Source organism: Callithrix jacchus, chromosome 13 (assembly GCF_049354715.1).
Source record: "Callithrix jacchus isolate 240 chromosome 13, calJac240_pri, whole genome shotgun sequence".
Lineage (NCBI taxonomy): Eukaryota > Metazoa > Chordata > Mammalia > Primates > Cebidae > Callithrix > Callithrix jacchus.
In genome coordinates, this window is record NC_133514.1 from 92,698,844 (window position 1) to 92,725,486 (window position 26,643).

Genomic DNA, 26,643 nt, shown 5'->3' on the forward strand with positions numbered 1-26,643 from the left:
GAAGTGACCAGGCCAAAAGTAGTACAGATGCAGCTAGAGAACTTTGTGGTCAGAGCTGGTCAGATGGCAAGGGGAAGAGTCTTTGTCTTTATGCAGGTTTATCCACAGATCTGTCTCAGAAAGCCAGCAGCCTCCTTTTCTCCTAGACTTCCCTATCTGGTCTCTGCGTGAGTGGCTATCTGTGTAGAAGCTGGGGAGTTGTCGAACTCGTTATGCCTGTGGTTCACATTTCTGCTGGTTGGGGCTTTTGTTCATGACTTTCATGACAGTTAACCTGATTTCTACTCATGTGCATTCAGCAGCCTTTTCTGGAACCTTATCCCTCTTCCATCTGCTGCATTCTCCCCCTCTCCCATTCCTTTCCCTCTACCCTCTCCACCGATATATCTCTTTCCTTTTGGTATCCTTTTTCCTTTTGCTTCTTAACTCTGAGATAAATTAACTCCAAGATGGTCATTTGGCATCTTTCCCTGCTGGGTAATAGATTTGATTACTCTCTGGCCCGTTATCCAGTGATGCATCCAGGATGGCTGTAAGAGTGCTGGGTGGGTCCATGTATGACTTTCTGAAACAGTGTCATGATGCCAGCACCTACCTAGTGTTAAGCCACAGGGGCCATCAGTGACATGAGCTTCACTTTGGGAGCAGGGCCATCTCCCAGGTGACACTGTGCATGAGCAGTGAAGCTGGAAGGGGGGATTCTGTTGCTCTTAGGAGTTTCTCCATGGCTTTAGTCATTCACTTAACAAACTGGAAGAATGCCTGGCATATGCCACCACTAGAAAGGGCACTGAGGATGCCTGAGGTTCACTAGGTGGGAACACTAGGGGAAGCCTATTTTCCAACAGATCAGCAGCCTCTTACCTCAATTCCAAAACGCGCAATCTCTCAAAATTGGAAAATGTGTTTGGTAACTCGTTTGGCAGCAAGAGCTTGTTTGGCCTTACCTGATCTGAACTCATTAGGCAGCAAGAACCTGGCCTGAGATGACAGGAGGCTATTGATTATGCTTGCCCTGAAATGTGAGTGATTATGTGTTTCTCTGCAGAAATATTAGGGTTTTTGATCTGGGGGGATAGCCCAGACCACACTGGCAGCATTATTTAATATATGGTATATGCTCCATAATGCCTTTCTAAAATCTGAAAACTTCTGAATTCTGAAAGTCACCTGGTCCCAAGCATTTCAGAAAAAGAATTGAGGACCCATGCCCTAAAAGTAGGAAGGAAGGAGAACTCCTTTTGATAGGAAAGAAAGGGAAAAGCAGGAGAGAGACCTATTTATTTCAGAGTGACAATAATTAATACTGGTGACTAATTAATACACATTAAGTATAGATGAGATGTCCTTTTTATAATACCTTCACAGTTTCTCTGGGAGGTGAAAAGGGAACATTCAGCAGATATAAAAACTGAAACCCAGAAGGCTTAAGCAATTTGCTCACTATTGAAATAGAACCAGACCCCAGGTCTCTCACTCCCCAAGTCTGCTAGATGCACCCACATTCTATTCTTTCTTCCCAGATGAGATCTACAAACCCAAAGCTGTACAGGCTGAGGTCAAACCCTCTGTGAGGTTTAACCTCCGCACCTCCAAAGACCCAGAGCATGAAGGATGCTACCTCTCCCTTGGGCACAGCCAGCCCTTAGAAGACTGTGGTTTCAACATGACAGCTAAAACCTTTTTCATCATTCATGGATGGACGGTGAGCCCCAGGAGGGAGGTCGGCGGCTTTACACAAGATTTGATTCCCTTTGTTTTGGTCAATTAGAAAGAATTCTGGTGTTTCCAGATTCCAAACCCTCTTCCCCCGTTTCCTTGTGGGCTGCTTGTATTTCAGACAGCTGTGAAGAATGTAACGGGCATTCGCTAAGGGGCAATCTGGACTCCAGCAGGGTAGTATTAATGCTGGCACACAACGGGCTTTCAGAAAGTGGCTCTCTTGAGGGCAGCAGCCCAGCTCCACTGGCTCTTAAGGACCCCTTTAATTACACTTAATTATGCTGGTCAACCACTGCCTGGAAGGGGCTATCCTGCCGTGAGAGCTGAGCTTAACTAAAGCAACTTGACTGGCTCCAAGAACCTGTGAGTAGCCAGCTGGCCTGGATTGCCGGCTGCCCTTGGCATGGTGCCCTCCTGTTTGCATAGAGATAGCTCCGTTTAAAGGCACTGGGGCTCTTTATGTGTCCTAGCTGAGCAATTCAAATTGAAAAGCCCATGACAAACTTCAACAAAAAAGGGCTTTAGTGCTCAGCTTCAGAAGCTTTTGACCAGCTAGGGATCTATTCATTCATATAATGACAGTCCGCAGGGAAATGGCACTATTAAGTGAGCAGATTTCTGCCTGGACTAATTGGAAGGGGACAGTCTCCTTTTAATGATGAGAAATTCATATCTGTTACATGCTTTTGGGGTCTTTAGGTCTAAGATCCACGGTTGCGGTCAGGGGCAGGAGAGGGTTGGTGCCTACCTACTTTGATGGATGCAGAGATGATTAAGAGCCTGTCCATCCCTGCTCATCACATAGCCTACAATCGGAATCATATGTTTGAATCTTTTTAAGGCCCCCTGTCAAAATGCAAATACAAGCTGCCTGTGACTTACAAATGGGTTGCATTCCAGAAAGTTCTTTTGTAATTTTTTTGGAACTTGGAACAGCAGTTTCCCATAGAAGCAAGATTGTAAGTGGCGTTTGGGTTCCCAGGCTGGGCACAGAAAGTCTATTTATTTGACAGTGTGCTTGTGGATAGGTTTACAACTGGACTAGTCACCATTTATAACTTTGTTTCTGTGGGAAAATATGTTTTGAGTTGTAATTTGGGATTCCAGGGACAGATTTTCCCTACTCTGGGGTCAAGAGGAATGGCAGAGATGGGTTGTGGGAAGGGGTCACTTGTTAACTCCGCATTCACCTAGGAGACAGCATCTCCCTGCATCTCTAAGAGAGAACCTAATTCTCCAGGGAAACCCTCCCCAGCTGCCTTTGAAGGATGGACCAGGCCACTTGTCTGCCTGTAACAGGGACTCAGACCAGCCTCATGCCAGTATCACCCTTAAAGCATATCTCATAGTGGCCCTAGCAGACAGGGGGGCAACAGTATAGGACATTAACTAGGAAAGTTTTGACGGGAAATACTGGTGATGTAAAGAGCAATGGAAGACAAATACCTGCATAGTGGTTCTGCCTGTGCTGGTCCTGCTCATGTGCAAATGTTTGGTCTCTGAGCAGCCAATGTGCAGGTTCTAAAATTGGCTGGGGGCTGGGCATGGTGGCTCTGGATCCCAGCGCTCTGGAAGGCCAATATGGGAGGATCGCTTGAGCCCAGGAGTTTGAGACCAGCCTGGGCAACAAAGTGAGACCCTGTTGCTACAAAAAATTTAAAAATTGGCCGGGCGCGGTGGCTCATGCCTGTAATCCCAGCACTTTGGGAGGCTGAGACAGGTGGATCACGAGGTCAGGAGATGGAGACCATACTGGCTAACACAGTGAAAGCCCAGATCTATTAAAAATACAAAAAATTAGCCAGGCATGGTGGCATGTGTCTGTAGTCCCAGCTACTCAGGAGGCTGAGGCAGGAGAATCACTTGAACCCAGGAGGTGGAGTTTGCAGTGAGCTGAGATTGCACCACTGCACTCCAGCCTGGGTGACAGAGCAAGGCTCCATCTCAGAAAAAAAAAAAAAATGGTGTGTGCATGTAACCCCAGCTACTCTAGAGGTTGAAGTGGGAGGATCGCCTCAGCCCAGGAGTTTGAGGCTATCATGAGCTGAGATTGTTATCAGTGCACTCCAGCCTGGGCAACAGAGCAAAACCCTGATTCAAAAAATAAAAATTAGCCGGAGAGAGGGTCATATAGAATGGAATTCCATATTGTTTAGGACTTACTGAAACCAAGAAGAGTAAAAAATAACTTCCACTTTTTTCTGCAGATGAGTGGTATCTTTGAAAACTGGCTGCACAAACTCGTGTCAGCCCTGCACACAAGAGAGAGGGACGCCAATGTAGTTGTGGTTAACTGGCTCCCCCTGGCCCACCAGCTTTACACGGATGCGGTCAATAACACCAGGGCGGTGGGACGCAGCATTGCCAGGATGCTCGACTGGCTGCAGGTACCGGGGGCTGAGGGGGAGTCTCCTGTTGCCAGCAGGATCTCAAACCACAGTCTTCCTGAGAAATACAGATCATACATCTGTTGCTGTGAACTTCAAATCTTTAGGATTAAAAGTTTTGTTGAATTAAGTATTGCTCGGAATACTTGAATGCTGGGACTTTTCTAAAGCCTTTTAATTATTGACAGATCTCTGGATTTTTCCTGTTTCTTAATTTGCTGAAAATTGGCCTTATGAGTTGTTCCTTCCTGATCTTAGAAACAGATGCCCTTAGGTTGGTTGGGGATACCAGGAACCAGGCCAGGCTTGTGATCTGAAATTCCTACAAAGCCTGCTCTTGCCTCTGAAGCATGGCTGTGCTGAGGGTGGGGAGGGGGTTATTTCAAAAATGCAGCCTAATACCTCTTTTAAAATATGAATTGTAGAAAACAGATCTTGAAGTCTTATGTTTACTTTTTTTTTGAGACGGAGTCTCGCGGTTACCCAGTCTCACTGTCACTGGAGTGCAGTGGCATGATCTCAGCTCACTGCAACCTCTAACTCCTGGGTTCAAGTGGTTCTCCTGCCTCAGCCTCCTGAGTAGCTGGGATTACAGGTAACTGCCACCACACCCAGCTACTTTTTTTTATTTTTAGAAGAGATGGGGTTTCACCATGTTGGCAGGGCTAGTCCCAAACACCTTACCTCAGGTGATCCGCCTACCTCACCCTCCCAAAAATGCTGGGATTATAGGCATGAGCCACCTCACCTGGCCTATTTACTTTTAATAGGTTAATAATTTGCCTGAGATCAATGGACTTAGCTGGGAGAAGGCAGGGCAGGCTGCCCTGTCGAAGCAGCATCATTATCTAGGTCATTCTGGCTGGCCTTCCTTATTCCCATGAAGTGGGATGAATTCTGGTAGAATTCTGCTCAGGATTCTTGAGTAATCCCTCTGTCCTCTGTCTAAGCTGTTCTACAGAGTTTGGTTCCCAAGCCGTGGGGTTACCTCCTTACCCCCCAAATGAGTGCTCTGACAGGGGACAGTGCTTCAAGCCTGGGGTCCCAGGTGGGCTTCTGGGGAGGAAGTCAGCAGCTCCCGGGGCTGGGTGGAGGTCAGGACTTAAGAGGGCAGGCAGAGGGCATTCTGCTGAGGGCTGTGGCTGACACTGCAGTCTCCAGTGACTAAGGCAGCTTTCACCTTGCCACCCTCCCCTCTCTTAGAAACTGCCAGAAAGAATGGAAAACATGTAGGAAACAGCCAGGTATTCAGCCTCTAGTCATACCCTCCACCCTGCCCCCGTGCTTAACATTTACAGTGACACCAAGTCCTTTTGGCATCCCTTAAGCTGGCTGTGACCCACATATATGGCATCACTAGCAAAGCCAGAGGGGCCCTGGGGAGTCTGTGCCCATGGCCCCTGCATCTCCTCCTGCACAGTGATTGAATTGTTGAATTGCTGCTGACTCTGGGGGCTCCAGACCCTGCTCTTCTGCCCACATACTTTGGTGACTTTCTGCAGGAGAAGGATGAATTTTCTCTCGGTAATGTCCACCTGATCGGCTACAGCCTTGGAGCACATGTGGCCGGGTATGCTGGCAACTTCGTGAAAGGAACGGTGGGCCGGATCACAGGTGAGCTCTGCTTCCATCACTAACAGCTGGGGATTGCTGGGATCCCTCAGCTGTGTTGAACCAGAATGCTATCAAATGAGGCAGTGGAGTGAGTCATAGAAGGTTAGCTTTGGAAGGAACCTGGAGAACACCTAATCCAAAACTTCCCAAATGTTCTTTTTAGTCACAGGACCCTTTGTTTTCAAACTGAACTTGCACAGTCCCCCAATATATGAGGCAGAGAGAGAGGGGGTTGCTGTGGGTGAAGCAGGGTGGGTATGTGATGGGTTGTGTTAGCCTTGCCAACGTGGGGTTTCCCTTTCCCTGGAGGCATCTCAGAGTATCAGAGCACCAGGGAACACAGTTTGAAAACCATTGTTCTAGTCCAACAGGTGAGGAAACAGACACAGAGAGGTGAGGCAACTTGCCCAGGGGCAAACAGCTAATAACTCAAGAGCAGAAGCTGATGGAGTCCTGCCCCAAAGCTTTTGGGTGTTCACTTCAGGTCTCCACCCAAGGACTCAGGGGGAAAGAATGAAGACTGGATTCTAGGTTTCTAGTTTGAATTCTTTTTTTTTGAGATGGAGTCTCACTCTGTCATCCAGGCTGGAGTGCAGTGCGTCTGATTTCTCTTTTTTTTTTTTTTTTTTTGAGACAGAGTCATCCTCGGTCACCAGGTTGGAGTGCAGTGGTGTGATCTCGGCTCAGTGCAACCTCTGCCTCCCAGATTCAAATGATTCCCCTGCCTCAGCCTCCTGAGTAGCTGGGATTACAGGCACGTGGACCACACCCAGCTAAGTTTTGTATTTTTAGTAGAGACAGGGTTTCACCATATTGGCAAAAACGGTCTTGATCTCCTGACCTAGTGATCCGCCCACATTGGCCTCCCAAAGCGCTGGGATTACAGGTGTGAGCCACTGCACCCGGCCTCTGCCTCTGATTTCTATCTTGTCTCCCAATAGTCTCTTTCCCATATTATAAGGTAGTATATTTATGAATGATAGCTACCAATTTAGAATGGGGAGTTCAACTTTGTAATAAAAGGGACCTTTCTGATATTAGTCCCCAGGGGGCCAATAGAAAATTGAATTTTCCATGTTGAAAACTGCATCTCACTGACTTTTAATGTGAGGGTTTGGATTAAATCATTTAATGATTGTGAAAAGTGTAAAATGTTTTCTTTCTCATTTTGGGGCCCCTCAAGTATATACCCAAAGCTTCCTCTATGCTAAAATTAATGGTAAATTTGTTTCCCTGAACTTCTTTCCTCCTTCCAGTGTTATTTTATTTATATTCACCTCTAGCTTCCACCTCACTCCCAAGACACTAAGGGTGATCACCTAGAAGAAAAAATCTAACAATTCCTTTCCCTGCAGCATTTTCATTTTAAAACAAAACTCAGGCCAGGTGCAGGGGCTCATGCCTGTAATCCCAGCACTTTGGGAGGCCAAGGTGGGCATATTACTTGAGGTCAGGAGTTTGGGACCAGTCTGGCCAACACGGTGAAATCCTGTCTGCACAAAAAATATAAAAATTAGCGGGGTGTGGTGGTGCGTGCCTGTAATCCCACCTACTCAGGAGGCTGAGGCAGGAGAATTGCTTGAACCTGGGAGGTGGAGGTTGCAGTGAACCTAGATCATGCCACCGCACTCCAGCCTGGGTGACAGAGCAAGACTCCGTCTCAAAAAACAAAACAAAACTCAGGTAGAAGAGATTCCTTAGCTAAATAATGATTTGGTAAAGGTAGAATTTTAGGTTTCAGTGACAAGCTGGTATGGTAGAATTTTAAAGAGAACATTTGTGAGGTTTTCCTGGCTCTCCTGAACCTTGTCCCTGGGCTTGAATCTAGTACATGCGTTGCACACACACCAACACGCATGCATGCACATGCCTGCTGATCCAATGATTTGATTCATCCTAGCTTGAGAGCTTTATTTTTGATTTCCAAGACTATGGGGCTTGAGCTGCCCAAAGTGGGCTATGATTATGTGGCCACCCATGACTGCTCCTTAACCCCTTGCTGGTGCAAAGCAGTTTTGCCTGAAGCCACTCCGGTTCCATTGTCTGAGGGCCTCTTCCTAGCTCCTGAATGATAGGTGTGATGTTTCAGATCCAGGCAGCTGAGTTCAAATTGTAGCACACACCAGAATCAGGCCACGGTGTCAATGACAATGACAAAATGCAGATCCTGCCTTTTTCTGTTTCTAAATCTGAAATGAGATGGGGCTAGGGAGAGAGTTTTCCAGTTCTCTCTTTCCGCTGCCTGTTTGAGTGGCATCTGCTGGGGTGAGGGCTTCTCTCTAGAGGATGGTAGGGGAGCCAGGCAGAATGCTAATTAGTGCTCTGTGATATTTGCATGGAGCTTGAGGCCCACATGCCCTGAGCACAGCCCCTTCCCTCTGGCCTTTCTCTGTAGAGCAGGGGTCTGGCTTCTGTCCAGCTGCCAAGCAGCACCCAGGGATTATTTGACTTACCTGACACACGCTATTGTGCATATCTGATGGACGAGGCTATGTCCTCTTCTCTCCCCTTAGTTGGTAACTTCTCACAGACCTGTGGACCAGGTGATTGTAACTGGTAAGAGGATGGATTGAGGCTTGCATGGGTTCTGCGTCCAGTGATGGCACTATGCCAAGGCCACCAGGCGGTCTTAGCCCGGGCCTTGCAAGGGGATACATGAACCCCGGTCTTGCTTGGGCCAGAGGGTGTAGATGTGGTTTGCTAGAGTCTTACTCTCTTAGGCTTCCGGGAGAAGTCTGTGATATACTAGGAAAGAGGTCATATCTTTGTAATTGAACCTGCGTCTTGTTTGTTATAAACAGGTAAGTAAGCAGATGTATTTATTCAAGAAATGTGGATTCAGTGTCCAGTATGTGTAGGCTAGATGCTAGCTAATGTCAAATACCTCATGTGTGACAGCTACTTTATGCTATCTGTGAGCCACATAGCAATCCTGAACTAGAACTCAGTGATTAAGTACAGTGCCCATTATCCTAGGCCCTATAAGCAGCAGAGCTGGGTCTCAAACCCATGCTGTCAGATTCCAGATCCCAATGACCTCACTGCTGTGCTATGCTGCCTCTCTTCTGTAGGTAGAGATAAAGTGGCCAGGCATAGTGGTGCATGCCTGTAATCCTAGCTACTCAGGAGGCTGAGGTGGGAGGATCACCTGAGCCCAGGAGGCAGAAGTTGCAGTGAGCTGAGATTGTGCCACTGCACTCCAGCCTGGGTGACAGAGTGAGACCCTGTCTAAAAAAAAAAAAAAAGTAGGTATTGAACTTATAGCAGGCCCTGGCGCAGCCCTAGAAGTTTTGCATGCGTGCATGTGTGTGTGCTCCATTTGCTGGACAAAGCAACTGTGGAGGAGTCTATGACTGAATGAAAAAAGCAGGAGTTCTCTATCTCCCCTTTATTTAAGGGGGCAGTTTTCCCTCTCATTCATCCCTAGTTAAAAAAGTTAAATGTGCCACTGTGCCCCTGAATCTGTGGGCCATAGATATGTGTCAAGGACAGTCAGAGCAGGGCAGGCAGGTTCTGGCTGGGTAGGTGAAGGCCCAGCCTTGCCCACCAGCCAGACTGTGAAACCCCATCAGCTTCTGGCATTCCTTCAGCACAGCCTGGTTTCCATGGCACTGACTGTCTGGTGGGGACCTTTGTTCACACCAAGTAAAGAGCCTCTCTCTTGTATTGATTGCAAAGCAGAATGTTGCTCTCTCTTTCTCTCTCCTCCAGGGGACATGGTGAGAGGCAGGGAGAGGCCACTGTATCAGTACTGTGTTTTTTGCCACCTCTGAAATGGGTTGTCGTGGGCTATTCTGGGAGGACGCTGCTTTTGTGCCATCTTTCTTTTGGGTCCTGAGCTAGGGTTGAACCCTCAAGAAGCCTGGGCACCCTTTCTGTCTACATAACATTATCTAAATTTTTGGAAACTCTTTAGCATTTCATCCTCTACCAGTTCTCATGAGTAATGAGTTCTGCAAGTGGACTGTCCACTCTAGACAGTAGCTCTGCCTGTTGTTTATCCTGAAATGACCCTCTCAAATCTCCCGATGGGCTCCCTGGTTCTAATGTGCTGGGGGGTGGTGAACACGGTTCAGTTACCCATTTCCTCCTTTCAGGACTCCTACAGGTCACATCTCCTCCCAGTCTTGGTGTTTCGAGGCCAGGGTTTCTCAGTCTAGGCATTATTGACATTTGGGGCCAGGTAAGGTTTTGGTATGGGGGGTGTGTGTGTGTGTGTGTGTGCATGCGTGTGTATTCAGGGGGATTGACTTGTGCACTGTAGGATGCTTAGCTGTATTTCTGGCCTGGCCCAGCTAGATGCCAGCAGCTCTCTCCATCAGAATGGGGGCAACAAAACATCTCCAGGCATTGCCAAATGTCCCCTGTGGGGGCAAAACCACTTGTAGTGATGAACCACTGTTCCAGAGGCCCTTCCTTTCTGGCATATTTTGTCTCTTAACTTTCTCCAGGTCCTTCCTGTGTGCCTGTGGGGCAAAGAGCTGTTCTGGTTGGGATAAATCTGGTTCCCATAATTACTTGGGCTTGGTAGCAGTAGCTAATACTGATGGTCACTCAGTCTCTTAAGATCTCACGTGGACTGTATGAATTAAGGGATAAATTCAGGTTCCATCTTATAAATGATAGTAAAGCACAAAGTTTTTCAATATTTGGTCCACAGAATACCTACTTTTAGGATCATCTAGGGAATGAATATCTACTTCTAGGCTCCGTAATTCATGTCTAATCATCAGAATCTCTAGGAGGCCAGGACTTGGGAATCTGCATTTTTATACTTTGCAAGTTCTTTCTTGGAACAGTTTTACATCAATGCAGTTTTCAAATCAAAAGATGGTGAAAAGTCTCTCTTACTGTTCTGGCTACCTGTCCAGTTCACTTACCCACCCTCTCCCCAGCGCACAGACATACAGGTAACTAGTTGCTTGTATGTCCCTCCAGAACTTTGTGCAGCTGTATGGTGGAATTTAACAAGTGCCCAGTGCTATTTGTACAGTTTCGAATATGAGAACTAGTGCTCTCAACAGTGCCGCTTGCCTGCTCAACACAAAACGTTCGGAGGCAGAAAGGTTTTCTCACTGTGGCTGCAAAATAGAGCAATTCTGAAGGCCTGATGTATGGATTCTCAGAGTATTGGGCATCCTCTTCTCTCTCATGATTCCACCCCTCAGCCTGGCTCATAACTAAAGGAAGGGGAAGAATAAGTCCAAACACAAATAGCTCAGTTTGGGGAGACTGGGTTTTCCTTCCAGAAGGATATAGGCAGCTTAGTTATTCTGGAAAAATTCTGCTTAAATTAAGGACATGAAAGGTGGTCAGTGGCAGAATGAATGGGACAAATGGCTACATTTCAGGCAGTTCTTTCTAGAACTGCTTCAGTTTTAACAGGAGCAGTTCCTTGGAGCTGTGTGGCGGCAGCATGAACCTTGTGGCTAGTTTATGGGGTTTGGCTGAGGTGTCGGGATACATGAAGGCTTCAGAAGAAAGGGTCAATTCCACAGCAATAGGATTTAATTTACCCAATGATGTCTTGGGGTCCATTGCATATGTGTGATATAGCTGGCCTAGAATTAGAACCAGTACAATGCCATTTTAAAATGGGAAAACTGTTTCCATTCTCCTCACAATGACTATTAGCCATGGCTTCTGTAAACTACTAAGATTACCTTGCAAAATGCAAAGAGAGGACAAGCTGCATACCTTCTCTTATCTGTAACTGCCAGAATTGCTGGCCTTTGTTTACCAAAGTAAGCACCCCCAGATAATTCCATCCTGGCGCCAAGTAACCTAAAATTATGTGGACCCCACACCTGTCCAAATAATGTATAAACTAATGTTTACCTGGACCTCTGTAAACCACTTAGGTGGCAATCGGAATGACAAAAGTCCCCTGGCCCTTGGAATATCTGGAGCCCCCTCACCCTTGTCTCAGCCTAGGAGGTGATTGACAGCTTTCATCCCCATCTCCACTCTTCACCCCCACTCCCAAGGTGGTTTTGTGGGTATAAAAAGGTCTTGTCACTCTTCTTTCTTGGCCACGGGTTGGAGAGACGTGAGCCCTCCGTGGTGGCCGGCAATAAACCCTGCAATTTGGCATACTTTTGTTCTGGTGTTGACTTTCTGTGCTAAGTTCAATGCAACATTTGGAAATGGGTTTCTTGTTTTCTTCCATGCTTCCCATGTCCGGATTCTCCAGGCTGGGTTCAGAAGGCATCTTCATTCTGCACACTGAGACTTAACTGGACTCAGGACTCACTGACTTGGTGTGCCTGACATAGCTGGTTTGGTCCCGCTTCTGCTGCAGGTTTGGACCCTGCTGGGCCTATGTTTGAGGGGGCAGATATCCACAAGAGGCTCTCTCCTGACGATGCGGATTTTGTGGATGTCCTCCACACCTACACACGTTCCTTCGGCTTGAGCATTGGTATTCAGATGCCTGTGGGCCACATTGACATCTACCCCAACGGGGGTGACTTCCAGCCTGGCTGTGGACTCAACGATGTCCTGGGAACAATTGGATATGGAAGTGAGTTCCCTCTTTTCTGCTTTGTGTTTGACTCAGTCCCATCTCTTTCTACATCAGCCAGAGCCTTCAGTGCTGCAGGCACTGCTTGTTCATTATTTTCACCTCCCGCCACAGTGGCCCTCCAGCGCTGTTCTGATGTTTCTCATTGTCCTCCAAGACTAACTCACCCAGGGGTTTCTACTCTGCTTTCTCATACTTTAAGGTCACAGTTGTCTTTCCTTCCTTCCTTCCTTCCTTCCTTCCTTCCTTCCTTCCTTCCTTCCTTCCTTCCCTTTCTCTCTCTCTTCTTTTCTTTTCTTTCTTTTTTTGACAGAGTTTTGCTCTTGTTGCCCAGGCTGGAGTGCAATGGTGCAACCTCAGCTCACTGTAACCTCCACCTCCCTGGTTCAACTGATTCTCCTGCCTCAGACTCCTGAGTAGCTGGAACTACAGGCATGTGCCACCATGCCAGCCTAATTTTGTATTTTTAGTAGAGACAGGGTTTCACCATGTTGGTCAGGCTGGTTTCAAACTCTGGACCTCAGGTGATCCACCTGCGTTGGCCTCCCAAAATGTTGAGATTACAGGTGAGCCACCATGCCTGGCTGATTAATTTCTTTTTATGACAAAAGCAATAGACACATTTGTTGAAAAAGAAATCAAGCATTATAGACTTCCATAAAGCAAAAGTGCGCTCCTCCTCCCAGCCCTACTTCCACTCTTCAAATGTAGCTAGTAGGGATGCTTTTGTGTGGGTCCTTCTAGTATTTTTTCTTTGCAAATTTATTGGCATGCACATTTCCTTCCCAAACTCACATTGTTCTACAACTTTATTTTTTTTCAATTTTCTTTTTTTGTGTAATAACATATTGTGGACATTCTTTTTCTTTTCTTTTCTTTTTTTAAAAGACAGACTCTTTCTTTCTTTTTGAGATGAAGTTTCATTCTTGTTGCCCAGGCTGGAGTGCAATGGTGGGATCTTGGCTCTCTGCAACCATTGCCTCCCAGGTTCAAGCAATTCTCCTGCTTTGGCCTCCTGAGCAGCTGGGATTACAGGCACCTGCCACCATGCCCAGCTAATTTTTCGTATTTTTGTAGAGATGGGGTTGCACCCCCTTGGCTAGGCTGGTCTCAAACTTCTGTCCGCAGGTGATCCACCTGCCTCGGCCTCCCAAGGTGTTGGGAATACAGGCATGAGCCACTGCACTCGGCCGGATGATACCATTTAAGGCTGCCAGCACCAACGAGGCAGGATTGGGGGTGGCCTTGCCAAATTTTTTGTAAGATCCCTGAAATTACCTGGATTAGAAAATCCAAATTGTATGCCTAACTTTGTAAGCAACTGTCTCTATGACCCTGAGCAGATTACCTCACCCCCATGGACCTTTGGGTTATAATCTATAATTGAAGGGCTTGGACTAGATGGGTTTGGTAAACATCTTAAAGCATCAGACAGTAACTGTTTTAGGCTTTGCAGGCTGTATTGTATCTGTTCCAACTCTGCTGATATAGCATGAAAGTTGCCACCGACAGGCTGTGCATGGTTGCTCATGCCTATAATCCTAGCACTTTGGGAGGGCGAGGTGGGTGTATCACCTGAGGTCAGGAGTTCAAGACCAGCCTGGCCAACATGATGAAATTCCATCTGTACTAGAAATACAAAAATTAGACAGGTGTGGTGGTTCATGCCTGTAACCTCAGGTACTTGAGGCTGAGAAACGAGAATTACTTGAGCCCAGGAGGCAGAGGTTTCAGTGAGCTGAGATCACATCACTGTACTCCAGCCTGTGTGATGGGATCAAGAGTCCATCTCAAAAAAAGAAGTTGCCATAGACAATACATAAACAAATGAGGGTGACTGTCCCAATAAAACTTTATTTACAAAAACAGGTAGCCAGCAGGCATAGTGTGGTGCACCTGTAGTCCCACCTATTTGGGATGCTGAGGCAGGAGGACTGCTTAGGCTCAGGTGAGGATCACTTGAGCCCAGGAGTTTGAGGCCAGCTGGGCAACATAATGAGACACTGTCTATAAAACAAAAACAAAAAGCAAAAAAAGAGGTAGCCAGCCTGCAAGCTATGTTTTGCTGAGCCCTGGATGAGACGATGTTTAGGATCTGATTCACTGGCAGCATTTGTGACTGTATAGCCCTATTAGGAAGGAGTGACTCCTGCTGCACAGCCGGTCTGCCGCACTCTACTTAGCGCTTATTATATGCACTTTCTTGCTCCTTATTGCTTTGTGTGTATTAGTGCTGTCTTCCCACCAAGAGCGTGAACAATTAGGCAGCAGGAATTGCCTGAAATTCTACATCTTTTTTTTTTTTTTTTAATTGAGATGGAGTTTCGCTCTTGTTACCCAGGCTGGAGTGCAATGGCGCGATCTCGGCTCACTGCAACCTCCGCCTCCTGGGTTCAGGCAATTCTCCTGCCTCAGCCTCCTGAGTAGCTGGGATTACAGGCACGCACCACCATGCCTAGCTAATTTTTTGTATTTTTAGTAGAGACAGGGTTTCACCATGTTGACCAGGATGGTCTCGATCTGTTGACCTCGTGATCCACCTGCCTCGGCCTCCCAAAACGCTGGGATTACAGGCATGAGCCACCGCACCTGGCCAAAATTCTACATCTTAATGGGAGCCTAGCACCTTGCTGGACATTAAGAATTACAGAGGCCAAGTGCAGTGGCGCACATCTGTAATCCCAGCACTTTAGGAGGCAAAGGTGGGAAGACTGCTTGAGCCCAGGAGTTCAAGACCAGCCTGGGCAACATGGTGAAACCCCGTATCTGTAAAAACTACAAAAATTAGCCAGGTGTGGTGGTTGTGTGCCTGTAGTCCCAGACACTGGGGAGGCTGAGGTGAGAGGATCACCTGAACCTCAGTGGTTGAGGCTGCTGTGATCTGTGAGTCGTGATTGTCCCCCTGTATTATAGCCTGGGCAACAGAGTGAGACCCTGTCTCAAAACAAAAAGGAAACAAGCAGAAGAATTACATGAAAATACTAACAGCATCAATAAACAGCTATCACTGATGAGGAGTATGGTCCTGACTGTTTGAGTGTCTAATCATCGAGAAGGGCTCATCCTGCATGCTTTCTGTCCCTCCTACCCCCAGCAATCACGGAGGTGGTAAAATGTGAGCATGAACGGGCCGTCCACCTCTTTGTTGACTCCCTGGTGAATCAGGACAAGCCAAGCTTTGCCTTCCAGTGCACTGACTCCAACCGCTTCAAAAAGGGGATCTGCCTGAGCTGCCGCAAGAACCGTTGTAATAGCATTGGCTACAATGCCAAGAAAATGAGGAACAAGAGGAATAGCAAAATGTACCTAAAGACCCGGGCGGGCATGCCTTTCAGAGGTAACCTCCAGTCCCTCAAGTGTCCCTGAGGAAGGCCCTAAATACCTCCTTCTTAATACTACATCACAGAGCAGGGCATGTCCCAGCCTAGGAGAAGTGGCCAGCATAGTTCAATCAAATCATTGCAAATCAGATTACACTGTGCATGTCCTAGGAAGGGGAATCTTTGCAAAATAAACATTGGAGACTCCTTCTCTGATGTGGCTATCAGTCCATGATCACAATATCAATATCTTAAGTTTCTATCTTGGATGTAACTTTCAAAGCTGTTTCATATTTGTTTTCTCATTTGATCATCGTAAGAAACTCGAGGCAGATGAACAGGGGACCAAAATGACATGTTACATTTTTGTAATGCGCTATACAATCACAAGGTTTTCTGGGTACTGTGGGTATTATTTTAGTTAAGGCTCAGAGAGGTTAATACCTTGGCCTTAATCCAGGGGGATGTAGCTAGAAAGTAGGGAAGTGAAAATCCTCAAAAGATCTAACTCCCAAGCACAGGGCTCCTTCTTCTACACTGCAGTGGCCTCATGGCATTGGACAGAACAAGAGCAGATGGGGGCTCAGGTTGGGCTCAACCAAAAGAATGTCAGTCCTAAAATCTCTGTGCTGGGCGACTCAGTTTGGGTCAGGGGTTGTCCTCTGATGACAAGCAAGGGTTACAAGGATCTTTGTTCTGCTGTCTCTGCAGTTTACCATTATCAGATGAAAATCCATGTCTTCAGTTACAAGAACATGAGAGACATTGAGCCCACCTTTTATGTCACCCTTTATGGCACTAATGCAGATTCCCAGACTCTGCCACTGGAAATGTAAGTCATCAGTTTCCCTTGCTGGGTTTGGGACAGGTAACAGGTTGGTTTGAGAATGAGAGAGCACAAGGGAGTGTGTGAACAAGTGCAGGACGCAGGAGAGTGGAGTCCGATGGCTTGGGGAGGAGCCAGGTGGCTTGGCTGGCCTCTGTGGTCCTCGCTCCACCAAGCCCTGATTCAGGTTTCTGGGAGGAAAGCTCCTGGGATGAATCAGCAGCATGAGAAGCTGCTGGATCAGCAGGGCAGAAACCTGTTTAATTCTAGGCAATGCCTGACGAGGCTTCAGGCAACCTAGAACTTCATCAACGTCATCCCTGGACCTTTCCTCATGAGGCGGCTGTGGAGGGGTGTGTAGCGATCTGTATATATATATGTTGAATATCTACCAGGGACAAAGTGTCATGCCAAGTCATGTTGGGATTGTGATGAAACATCATCAAAGCAGCTCACTTCTCAGGGCTCAGGGTCTAGCTGAGAGACCAGGTTCATAAACATACATACACACTTTTGCACAAATGGGGCAAGGCCAACCAGGCCAAGCCAAATGAGAGAGTCAGACAGGAAGTGGCTAGGAGTTTGGGGGAGACAGATGCCTGTGAGCTGAGCAAAACAGCGCACTTAAGTGTGGATGTGACTTTTCTGTGTTTTCTTTTTTTTGAGACGGAGTCTCACCAGGCTGGAGTGCAGTGGTGTGATCTTGGCTCACCGAAACCTCCACCTCTGGGCTCAAGCAATTCTCCTGCCTCAGCCTCCTGAGTAGCTGGGATTACAGGTGCCCACTACCATGCCTGGCTAATTTTTGTATTTTTAGTGGAGACGGGTTTCACCATGTTGGCCAGGCTGGTCTCGAACTCCGGACCTCGTGATCCACCAGCCTCGGCCTCTCAGTGTGCTGGGATTACAGGTGTGAGCTGCTGCTCCAGGCTGTGTTTTCTTACTGTGTTCTTTCTTCGTCCTGTCTCTTCAGGAAGTAGCACAAATGGGGTGGAGGGGTGCCCAGAAATGGTTTTGATAAGAAGCTGGGGTGCTGTGGGCAAAGTTAGCTCAGCCCATGTGGAGCACATCTAAGCTTCCACCTTGGTCCTGATCATGGGATGTGGAGGGCTAGAGGTGGGGGAAGGGCTCACACTGTCTCTCTCCTGTGTGTGGTTGTTACTGCCACTGTCACCCTACAGTGTGGCAGTTTTCCAGCTGTCAGGGGAGTGAGATCAGCTTCTCTCTCACTTGTAGAGTGGAGCAGATCGAGCAGAATGCCACCAACACCTTCCTGGTCTACACTGAGGAGGACTTGGGAGACCTCCTGAAGATCCAGCTCACCTGGGAGGGGACCTCTCAGTCTTGGTACAGCCTGTGGAAGGAGCTTCGCAGCTACCTGTCTCAACCCCGCAACCCCAGGCAGGAGCTGCATATCAGGCGCATCCGGGTGAAGTCTGGGGAAACCCAGAGGAAGTAAGTGCCTCCTGCTCCTTCTGCCTGGCTGTGCCTCTGCCATTCTTTTCCTTTGCCGTATCCATCCTCAGTCCTTCCTCCAGCATGCAGGTACAACCTTAAACACCTTCCCAAGGACAAGTGACTTCCAGATCAAGTCTTCTGCCAACTGTTGTGCATCTCATGCCCTGATCATAGGCTCTCGGCTGAGAGGGGTGGGCCAGTGGAGGCGGGAGTTCAGCCCTGGCTCTGTTTGCCAGGCCTTGTGTCAGCCTGAAGGAGGGGGGCTTCTCTTGGACCAGGCTTTTTAGGAGTGCTGCCTTGTTGATCTGTTTACTGTGGTGTCCGTGCAGACAAAAGGCTTTGCTTGTTTCTGACCAGAGCAGACCGGAGTGTCACGTCCAGGGAGCCCCCACGGATGAGGTCTGTGGGAGGGTCTGGTTTTTCCCCAGCATGTGATTTTCAGAGCATGATTATACCTCTCCTTCAGAGGTTCTAAGTCAAGGATGTGGGGCAGCGGTCCTTACTGCAAATAACAGAGAATCCTCTGTGCCATGCTAGCTGGCAGTTTCCCATTTCTTTTAACCCCAAGCCTAGCATAAAAGATCCAGACCTTTCTATCAGCTTCTAACACTGCAACTTGACTCCCTGAGCAGGCTTCTTTCTAAACAGAAGCCAGGGAAGCCTGGAGACCTTTGTCAAGAGGGGAGGGTTTCCTTAACCAAGCCCTTCAGGTGACCTCCAGAGAGGTCACTGCCGGCCTTGGCATGGGCGGAGGCAGCTGCCTCCTTTATCCCTTCTCTGGCATTTTCTCCATTATAATTCTTGCCATGTCTTGTTTACTTACACGCATCATCTGTGGCACAGCTTGGCAGCAGAGGGAAGTAAAGTGGAGGCTTGGGGCCCTCAGCTGAATGATTCTAGTCTAGAAATCTGTGAACTGCGGGTGCCAGCTTGTGGTCTAGACTGTGTATCTTTTTACTTCTCTGGGCTCTTGCAGGTGCAAACTATACCTATGGGTGTGATAGCAGAAAGATCATCATTTATAAATAAAAAATTTCAGAGAAAATAAACACTGATTAAACCACCACCGAGACTTAAAAATATAAATAGTTTTCCATGTTGGTTTCAGATATAAGATTTTTAAAAAGTAAAACATTATAAATACAGTTGAAGTCCCTGTGTCCTTCTCTGCTCTCTCCCACTCCTCTTTCAAACCAAATATAACTGGAAGGAAGGTTTTCCTTCCTTCATTGTTTTATACTCTCTTTTCTTTCTCTCCCTCCCTCCCTCCCTCCGTCCCTCTCTCTCTCTCTCTCTCTTTTTTTCTTTTGACTGAGTCTCATTTTGTATTCCAGGCTGGAGTGCAGTGGTGTGATCTCAGCTTACTGCAACCTCCATCTCCTGGATTCAAGTTATTTCCCTGCCTCAGCCTCCTGAGTAGCTGGGATTACAGGCATGTGCCACCATGCCCAGTTAATTTTGTATTTTTAGTAGAGACAGGGTTTTGCCATGTTGGCCAGGCTGGTCTTGAACTCCTGATCTCAGGTGATCCACCTGCCTTGGCCTCCCTAAGTGCTGGGATTACAGGTATGAGCCACTGCACCCGGCCCCCTTAGTACTTGTGTTTGTATACATAAACTATGTATAGAATTGTTTTAAGATGCTTCTGAATTTTGCATGAGTGGACATAATATTTTACAATTTGATTTTTTCATGCAAATATTGTTTGTGAAGTTTATCCAAAACATAAAAATCGAATCTATTCTTGTTTAACTCCTGTATGTAAATGACCATTGCACAAATAGTTTTGCCATTGTTCTGCTGAAAACTTAAGTTGTTGCTGCTTTTTCATAGTTACGAATGGTGCCTAGATGAATATCCTCTGCATTTTCCTTGTGCACAAGTGTGCAAGGGCTGATTTTCAGCATGTGTTCCAAAAAGCGGAATTGCTGGGTTGTGGTATATGCATTCTCCAGCCTGACCAGATATTATTAAATCTCTCTTCAAAGTGGTTGGACTAATTTTCCAACTTAACTATAGATGAAGAGTTCCCCTTTCCCTCCTTTTTACCCATATCTCGCGGAACATTCTTGCCATTTTGTTAGGTGTGAATGGGCTCCCTGCTGTTGTTTGAATTTGCATTTCCTGATTGTGCATGAGATAGGTCATGTTTTTATATGTGTATAAACATATGGGTCCTAAGGTCCTTAGGGTTTCCTGGGAAAGGCTCTTAAACTGTTCTGAATGGGGCTTTTGTCCTGCCTCAGCTCCAGGGTCAGGTGCAGGACACACTTAAGGATTACGTGGTCATGCTAATCACACGTCCCCCAGGCTGCTGAGTGGGGCAGCCATAAGTTCCAGGACAATGGTTATTAGGCCCTGATTCTTTCTTGTGTTCTTGGCTGTCCATTTGCTGAATCTTTGGTTTTGACTTGCAGCTGAGTTCCAGTTGCTCTTGTCAATGGATATTTACAGAGCACTGAACTAGAGATATTTTGAATCACTCCTTCAAGCTTAGAGTCTAGTTGAGAAGTCAACCACAGATATCAGCAAGCAATTTCAGGCAGGGCATAACATGTTAAAATAAAAAGTTCTTTTTAAACTCCATGTTGCAAGAAGTAGCAACACTAACAAAAGCAATATTTATATAAGGACATACTTTGTAACCAGTTGAAAGGCCAAGGGAGGGTTAGGTTAATGAGGGCTCAGACAGTCATGGAGGTTTCTGAGAGGCTATGGCCTTGAGAGGCAGGTGGTGTTTTTGGATAGACAGAGGGAAGCAGGTTGGAGAGGTCTGGCTGAGGCTGCATGAGGCTGGATCATGGAAGCCTCAAAGTGAGACACAGTTTGGAGTCCCTGCAGTAGTGACCGGGGAATTCTGAAGGCTTTTGAGTTAAGGCATGGCAGGAGAATTTCACCCCTGCCTCCTCACCCATCTGTCTTGAATCCAGAAAGCACAGCTGGAATCCATCTAGAGTTCTGGCTACATCAGTAGTTTCTTTTCCTTCCTAGACTGACATTTTGCGCAGAGGACCCTGAGAACACCAGCATATCCCCAGGCCGGGAGCTCTGGTTTCACAAGTGTCGGGATGGCTGGAGGATGAAAAATGAAACCAGGTAACCAGGACTTTCTCATGTGTTTCACTCAGCACATGTTGACTGATCGCCTAGCGTGGATCTGGGTCTGGGGGACATAGCATGAACAAAACAGATAAAAAGTCTTCCCTAAAGAAGCTGGCATGGTGGCTCACGCCTGTAATCCCAGCACTTTGGGAGGCTGAGGTGGGCAGATCACCTGAGGTCAGGACTTCAAGACCAGCCTGACCAATATGGTGAAACCCCGTCTCTACTAAAAATACAGACACACACACACACACACACACACACACACACACACACACTTAGCTAGATGTGGTGGTGCACACCTGTAATCCCAACTACTTGGGAGGCTGAGGCAGGAGAATTGCTTGAACCCAAGAGGTGGAAGCTACAGTGAGCCGAGACTGCACCATTGTACTCCAGTCTGGGTGACAAGAACGAAGCTCTGTCTCAATAATAAATAAATAAATAAATAAAATAAAGAAGCTGATCTTCTGCTAGAAGGAGATAAAACAGCAAGTGAAATACCATAGATAGGCTGTTGGAGGTGTTAATGTCTCTTCTGCACTTTGTCCTGCCTCAACCTGTAGGGGTTCATTGCACATAACCCTACTGGATGAGGTGTTCTTGGTAACTAAGTCCCCAGGTTGGTGCCCATGCCTGCCATCTTTGAAGTATCTTTTTTTCCCCTTGAGACAGGATCTTACTCTGTCACCCAGGCTGGAGTGCCGTGGCATGATCCCGGCTCACTGCAGTCTCAACCTCCCCAGGCTTGGGTGATCCTTCCACCTTTGCCTCCTGAACAGCTGGGACCACAGGCACATGCCACCATACCCAGCTAATTTATGTATTTTTGCAGAGACAGGGTTTCATCATGTCTCCCGGTCTGGTCTTGAACTCCTTGGCTCAAGTGATCCACCTGCCTTGGCCTCCCAAAGTGCTGGGATTACAGGCGTGAACCACTGTACCCTGCCATCTTTGACTGACGTCTTCTCCGTAATAACTAGACCTGTGGGAAGGTGCCTAAGGGCTCCTAGCTTCCTGCTGGCCACCAGGTCAGGGCTGGGAATGGGGTGTGAGATAAGGAGAAGCATAAAGCATGTTCTCCTTCCTTAGGTTTTCTAGAACCCAGGTGAGTGTGGGCCTAGTTCTCCCTCATACTTTTTTTTTTTTTTTTTTGAGACAGAGTCTTGCTCTGTTGCCTAGGCTGGAGTGCAGTAGAACAATCTTGGCTCACTACAGCTTCCGCCTCCTGGGTTCAAGCAATTCTCCTTCCTCAGCCTCCTGAGTAGCTGGGATTACAGGTGCCTGCTACCATACTTGGCTAATTTTTTTCTTTTTTTTTTGAAGAGAAGGGGTTTCACCATGTTGGCCACCCTGGTCTCAAACTTTTGACTTCAAATGATCTGCCTGCCTTGGCCTCCCAAAGTGCTGGCATTACAAGCCACTGTGCCCAACCCCCATCTTCTCCCTCTTTGAGAAACAGAAATTCTCATGTATGTGGAGCTAAGGGAGACATAGGAATTGTCATGCTTCACTATCCCCTTCTCCCATGCTGCAATCCATTATTTCAGACATGAGGAAGGCCCATCTGGTGGTGTGAGGCAGTGGGTTCATCCTGGGGAACCAGCCACATGCCCTCTAAGCTGAAACACCTGCTGAGGAGGAAGGAGACTGTCTCCCTGCACCATGCCTACCCCCACCCCTTGCTGTAACCAGGGTACTAGATAATAATACTGCTCTGGTACACCTAGCACTTAGCTTGGGCCCAGCCTGCACCCAGGGACTTACATGATCATGCTCATCATCAACCCCATGAGGCGGGGGTTGTTATCCCTGTGTACAGATGAGAAACCGAGCCTCAGAGAGACAAAGTTTCTCTCCCAAGTCCCACAGCAATGGCAGAGAAAGTTGAAGCAGGTCTGTCTACTCCAAGGCCTGTGCCCTTGAGCACCGAGGCTCCATGTGCTCAGATGAATCTCCTCACTTCTGCCTGGGTATCAATTATCAGGCAGCTGTGCCCATGCTCTGGGATCCCCTGTGATTAACCATTTGCCACCCCTGAGGCTGGGCTGCATCCCAGTGCTCTGTCTCCTGGTTAAAAGCTCAACACCACCACAAGCCCCATCATCACAGGACTTGTGCTCATCTAATTAAGAGACTTGGTCTAGCATAGGCTTGTATGATTTTTCCTGCTATCATAACAATTATAAATCTTTATGTATTTAAATTTATACATCTCAAAGTGTTTCCACATATATTAGCTTCATTGATCCTCCAGACAACCATGTAGATTGGACACACCCAGGAAAAATGGCTAAGGAAGGCTATTCTTTTTTTTTTTTTTTTTTTGAAATAGTGCCTTGCTCTGTCACCCAGGCTGGAGTACAGTGACACTATCACAGCTCATTGCAGCCTCGACATCCCTGTGCTCAGATGATCCTCCTACCTCAGCCTCCTGAGGAGCTTGGATTACAAGAATGTGTCATCATGCCTGGCTAATTTTTGTACTTTTTATAGAGATGAGGTTTCACTATGTTGCCCAAGCTGGTCTCCAACTCCTGGGCTGAAATGAGCTGCCTGCCTCGGCCTCCCGAAGTGCTGGGTTTGCAGGCATGAGCCACCACGCCTGGTCAGAATAGCTATTCTTATGATAAAGGCTAAGATATTTATTCTTCTTTCCTGCTTTGGAATTCATTTACCTGAGCATTCTATCACTCACCCTCTCACTACTAATTTTAGTAAATAAGTTGTCATTTCCCTTTCCCTCAAAAACAGTAGGAGCCCAAGTCATAAATGAACATTAGGAAGCCATGGCACCATATGTAACATGTTCACATCCTCCCTCCTGACATGGATGCTGTTCACACGTTCACTGAGAAGGAGGTTGAGATTTGGAGGGGCTCAGTGGTATGTTCCCATAGCTGAGACTAGCACCCAGGTCTCCCAACTCCCAGTCTTGCCCCCTTCCTGCCATAACAGGGTCTCTCTTGTATTTCTAGATCAAGGCAACGAGGATGCTTTGATAGTTCTCCCCACACTTGTGTGTCTGTGATTGTGTGTATGTGCATGTTGTGGGTGGGTATTGGGCTAAATATACAAATGCAAGAACTGTGATGTACTCAGCTAGGGGGTCTAGAGGGTGCTGCCGTGTGGTGTTTCTCAAAGTACATCTGTGGCTTGTCGGGTTAGGGAGCAAAGGCAGCACTTGGGACCTTGTCCATTTATTCTGAAAGAAATGCAGGTAAAATAGTTCCCTAGGGGTGTCAGAAAGCTTGGCCTTGAGGTCAACAGAGCATACCTAGAATACAGGTTCGCATGTTTGCTGGTACCTGAGCTAATGAATGGCACTCTCACATGGTTTTTTTCAGTCCCACTGTGAAGCTTCCCTGAGGGTGCCCGGGCAAGTCTTGCCAGCAAGGCTGCAAGACTTCCTGCTATCCAAGCACATGGAGGAAAGTTACTGCTGAGGATCCTCCCGATGGAAGGATTCTTCTCGGCCTTGACCCTGGAGTACTGGGAACAAGTGGTCTCCTGTGATTGCTGGGACTCCTCGCGGGAGGGGATTGTGCGCTGCTATAGCTCCTGCTGCCTCTCTTGAATAGCTCTAACTCCAAGCCTCTGTCCATACCTCCAGAGCACCAAGTACAGATTTGTGTGTAAGCAGCTGGGTGCCCCGGGGCCTATCATGCACACTGGACTGGTTTCTCAGTTGCTGGGTGAGCCTGTACGCTGCCTGACAAGGAATGCTGGCTCCAAAGAGGGTCTGCGTGGAAGGCTGTCAGCTGCTTAGCCTGCCTTGAGCCTTAGTGAGAAGTCCTTCTGATGGCAGCTGACTTATATCATGGGAGCAGGCCTGATATCTTGTTCAGGCTCTGACTGTTGAGTTCTCATGGACTACACTGACCATACTGGTTATATCTTAGCCATTCTGTCCTGCTCCCCAGCTCACTCTCTGAAGCACACATCATTGGCTTTCTTATTTTTCTGTTGTCCATTTTTTAATTGAGCAAATGTGTACTGAACACTTAAAATTAGTTAGAATGTGGTAGTGGGCATATTACTGAGCCTCTCCATTCAGAACCCAGTGGAGTTGTGATTTCTCAACCCCCTTTCTGTTTGGATGGTATATGTGTATATGCATGGGACAAGGCACTTGGGGCCTGGTGGAGGCTGTAGGATGTAAGCATCAGGGATCCTGAGGTGTTAAGTGGTTTCTATTTCTTCTTAGTTAATATGTGCCACCTCCCCTATGAGTGACATGTTTGATCACTAGCAGAACAGCAAGCAGAATATCATACATGCTGGGGCCAGGATGATGGCCAGTTGCCAGACACAACTGCTTTGGAGCAAATCTCTTCTGTTTAGGGAGATAGAAGGTATGACATATGTAATACGTATCTGTGTACACAGAATCCAGCACCTGCCAGACAGAGCTGGTTCTAAGAGTTCTTGCAGTGCACCAGTGCCTTTTCTTGTTGAACTTCTTGGAAAAGCCACCAATTCTAGATCTTGGTTTGAATTAATGCATGCAATATCTGAGACACCTATACTTTTCAAAAGATTTGTGTGTGTACATTACCTAATTAGAGTAGGGAGAAAAGGGCAGCTATTTTTATCCCTATTTTACAAAACTGAGGCTTAGTGAGGTTCAGCCACATGCCTAGACTTATATACCTAGTTAGCGGTGCAGCCAGGCAGAGGACCCAGATTTCCCGGAGGCAAAGTCCATCTCTGAAACTCCATGAAGACGTTTGCAACCAATTCCCACCAATACACCCTAGGTGTGAGACAAACAAGGACTTTTTTTTTTTTTTTTTGTAGAACCATCAATAAAATCCTAAGCCCTTTTATTAATGTATAACAAGGAGAATATCTGTACCAAGAGATTGGACTTTTTATGGCTGAGATTTGGGAGGAAGTGTGGGGGAGGAAGAATGATTTTCTTCGTACTTAGGTTTTCTAAGGACATTGTTTTAATCTGTGTCATGCCAAAGTTGTATCACTGTTAAACTTCTGAAGACATAACCAGTTAAGTGTTCATTCAAGGTATGTTCTCAAGCCAATTGTGTGCTTCTCTTGTTTCTGTGATTGCTTTCTAGCCGAAGTGAAGCTTGTATAGGTTGAGTATCCCTTATCCAAAATGCTTGGAATCAGAAGTGTTTCAAATTTCAGGTTATTTTCAGATATTGGAATATATGCATATACATAATGAGGTATTTTGGGAATAGGACCCAACTCTAAACACAAAATTTATTTATGTGTCATTTACACTGTATCCACATAGCCTGAGGGTAATTTTATACAATATTTTAAATCATGTGCATGAAGCTCGGTTTATGTTAAGTCCTTATGTGTGGGGTTTTCTACTTGTGGTGTCTTGTTGGTGCTCAAAAAGTTTTGGATTTTGGATTTTTGGATTAGGGATGTTCAACCTGTATTGGTGGCTGTACATCCTGGTCACTTCTGACTTCTGTTTTTACTAAAGGAAGGTTTGGGAATTGAAATCTCAGCAGGTTGTATATTTATACACCTGGCTTGAAGCCTTAATTGTATATAATGATGCTTTTTTAAAAATGCTACTTAGAGGACTATTTATTTCTCAAGTGTATATAATGTATAAAAACAAATATATCGTTAGTTTTACCTAAGGTTGACCAATTTCAAGATTAAATTTTTTAAGTAGTAAAAGAATAAAAATTATAAAGTTCTTAA

At 46.8% G+C, this 26,643-nt stretch overlaps 1 protein-coding gene across 3 annotated transcripts in view; it reads left to right on the plus strand.

Moving 5' to 3' along the window:
- Positions 1–26,643, plus strand: part of LIPG (lipase G, endothelial type) — a 28,314-nt gene extending 1,671 nt beyond the window's left edge. For 2 of the 3 annotated variants that reach the window (XM_002757228.7, XM_035271028.3), the window contains exons 2-10: positions 1,524–1,705; positions 3,930–4,109; positions 5,612–5,723; positions 12,025–12,246; positions 15,341–15,583; positions 16,278–16,398; positions 17,629–17,847; positions 20,842–20,946; positions 24,300–26,643. In XM_002757228.7, the coding sequence (XP_002757274.1) occupies positions 1,524–1,705; positions 3,930–4,109; positions 5,612–5,723; positions 12,025–12,246; positions 15,341–15,583; positions 16,278–16,398; positions 17,629–17,847; positions 20,842–20,946; positions 24,300–24,321 (1,406 nt within the window). In that variant the 3' untranslated portion in view covers positions 24,322–26,643. The remainder of the gene's footprint in view (positions 1–1,523; positions 1,706–3,929; positions 4,110–5,611; positions 5,724–12,024; positions 12,247–15,340; positions 15,584–16,277; positions 16,399–17,628; positions 17,848–20,841; positions 20,947–24,299) is intronic. The other variant, XM_078348120.1, reaches the window with a different exon arrangement.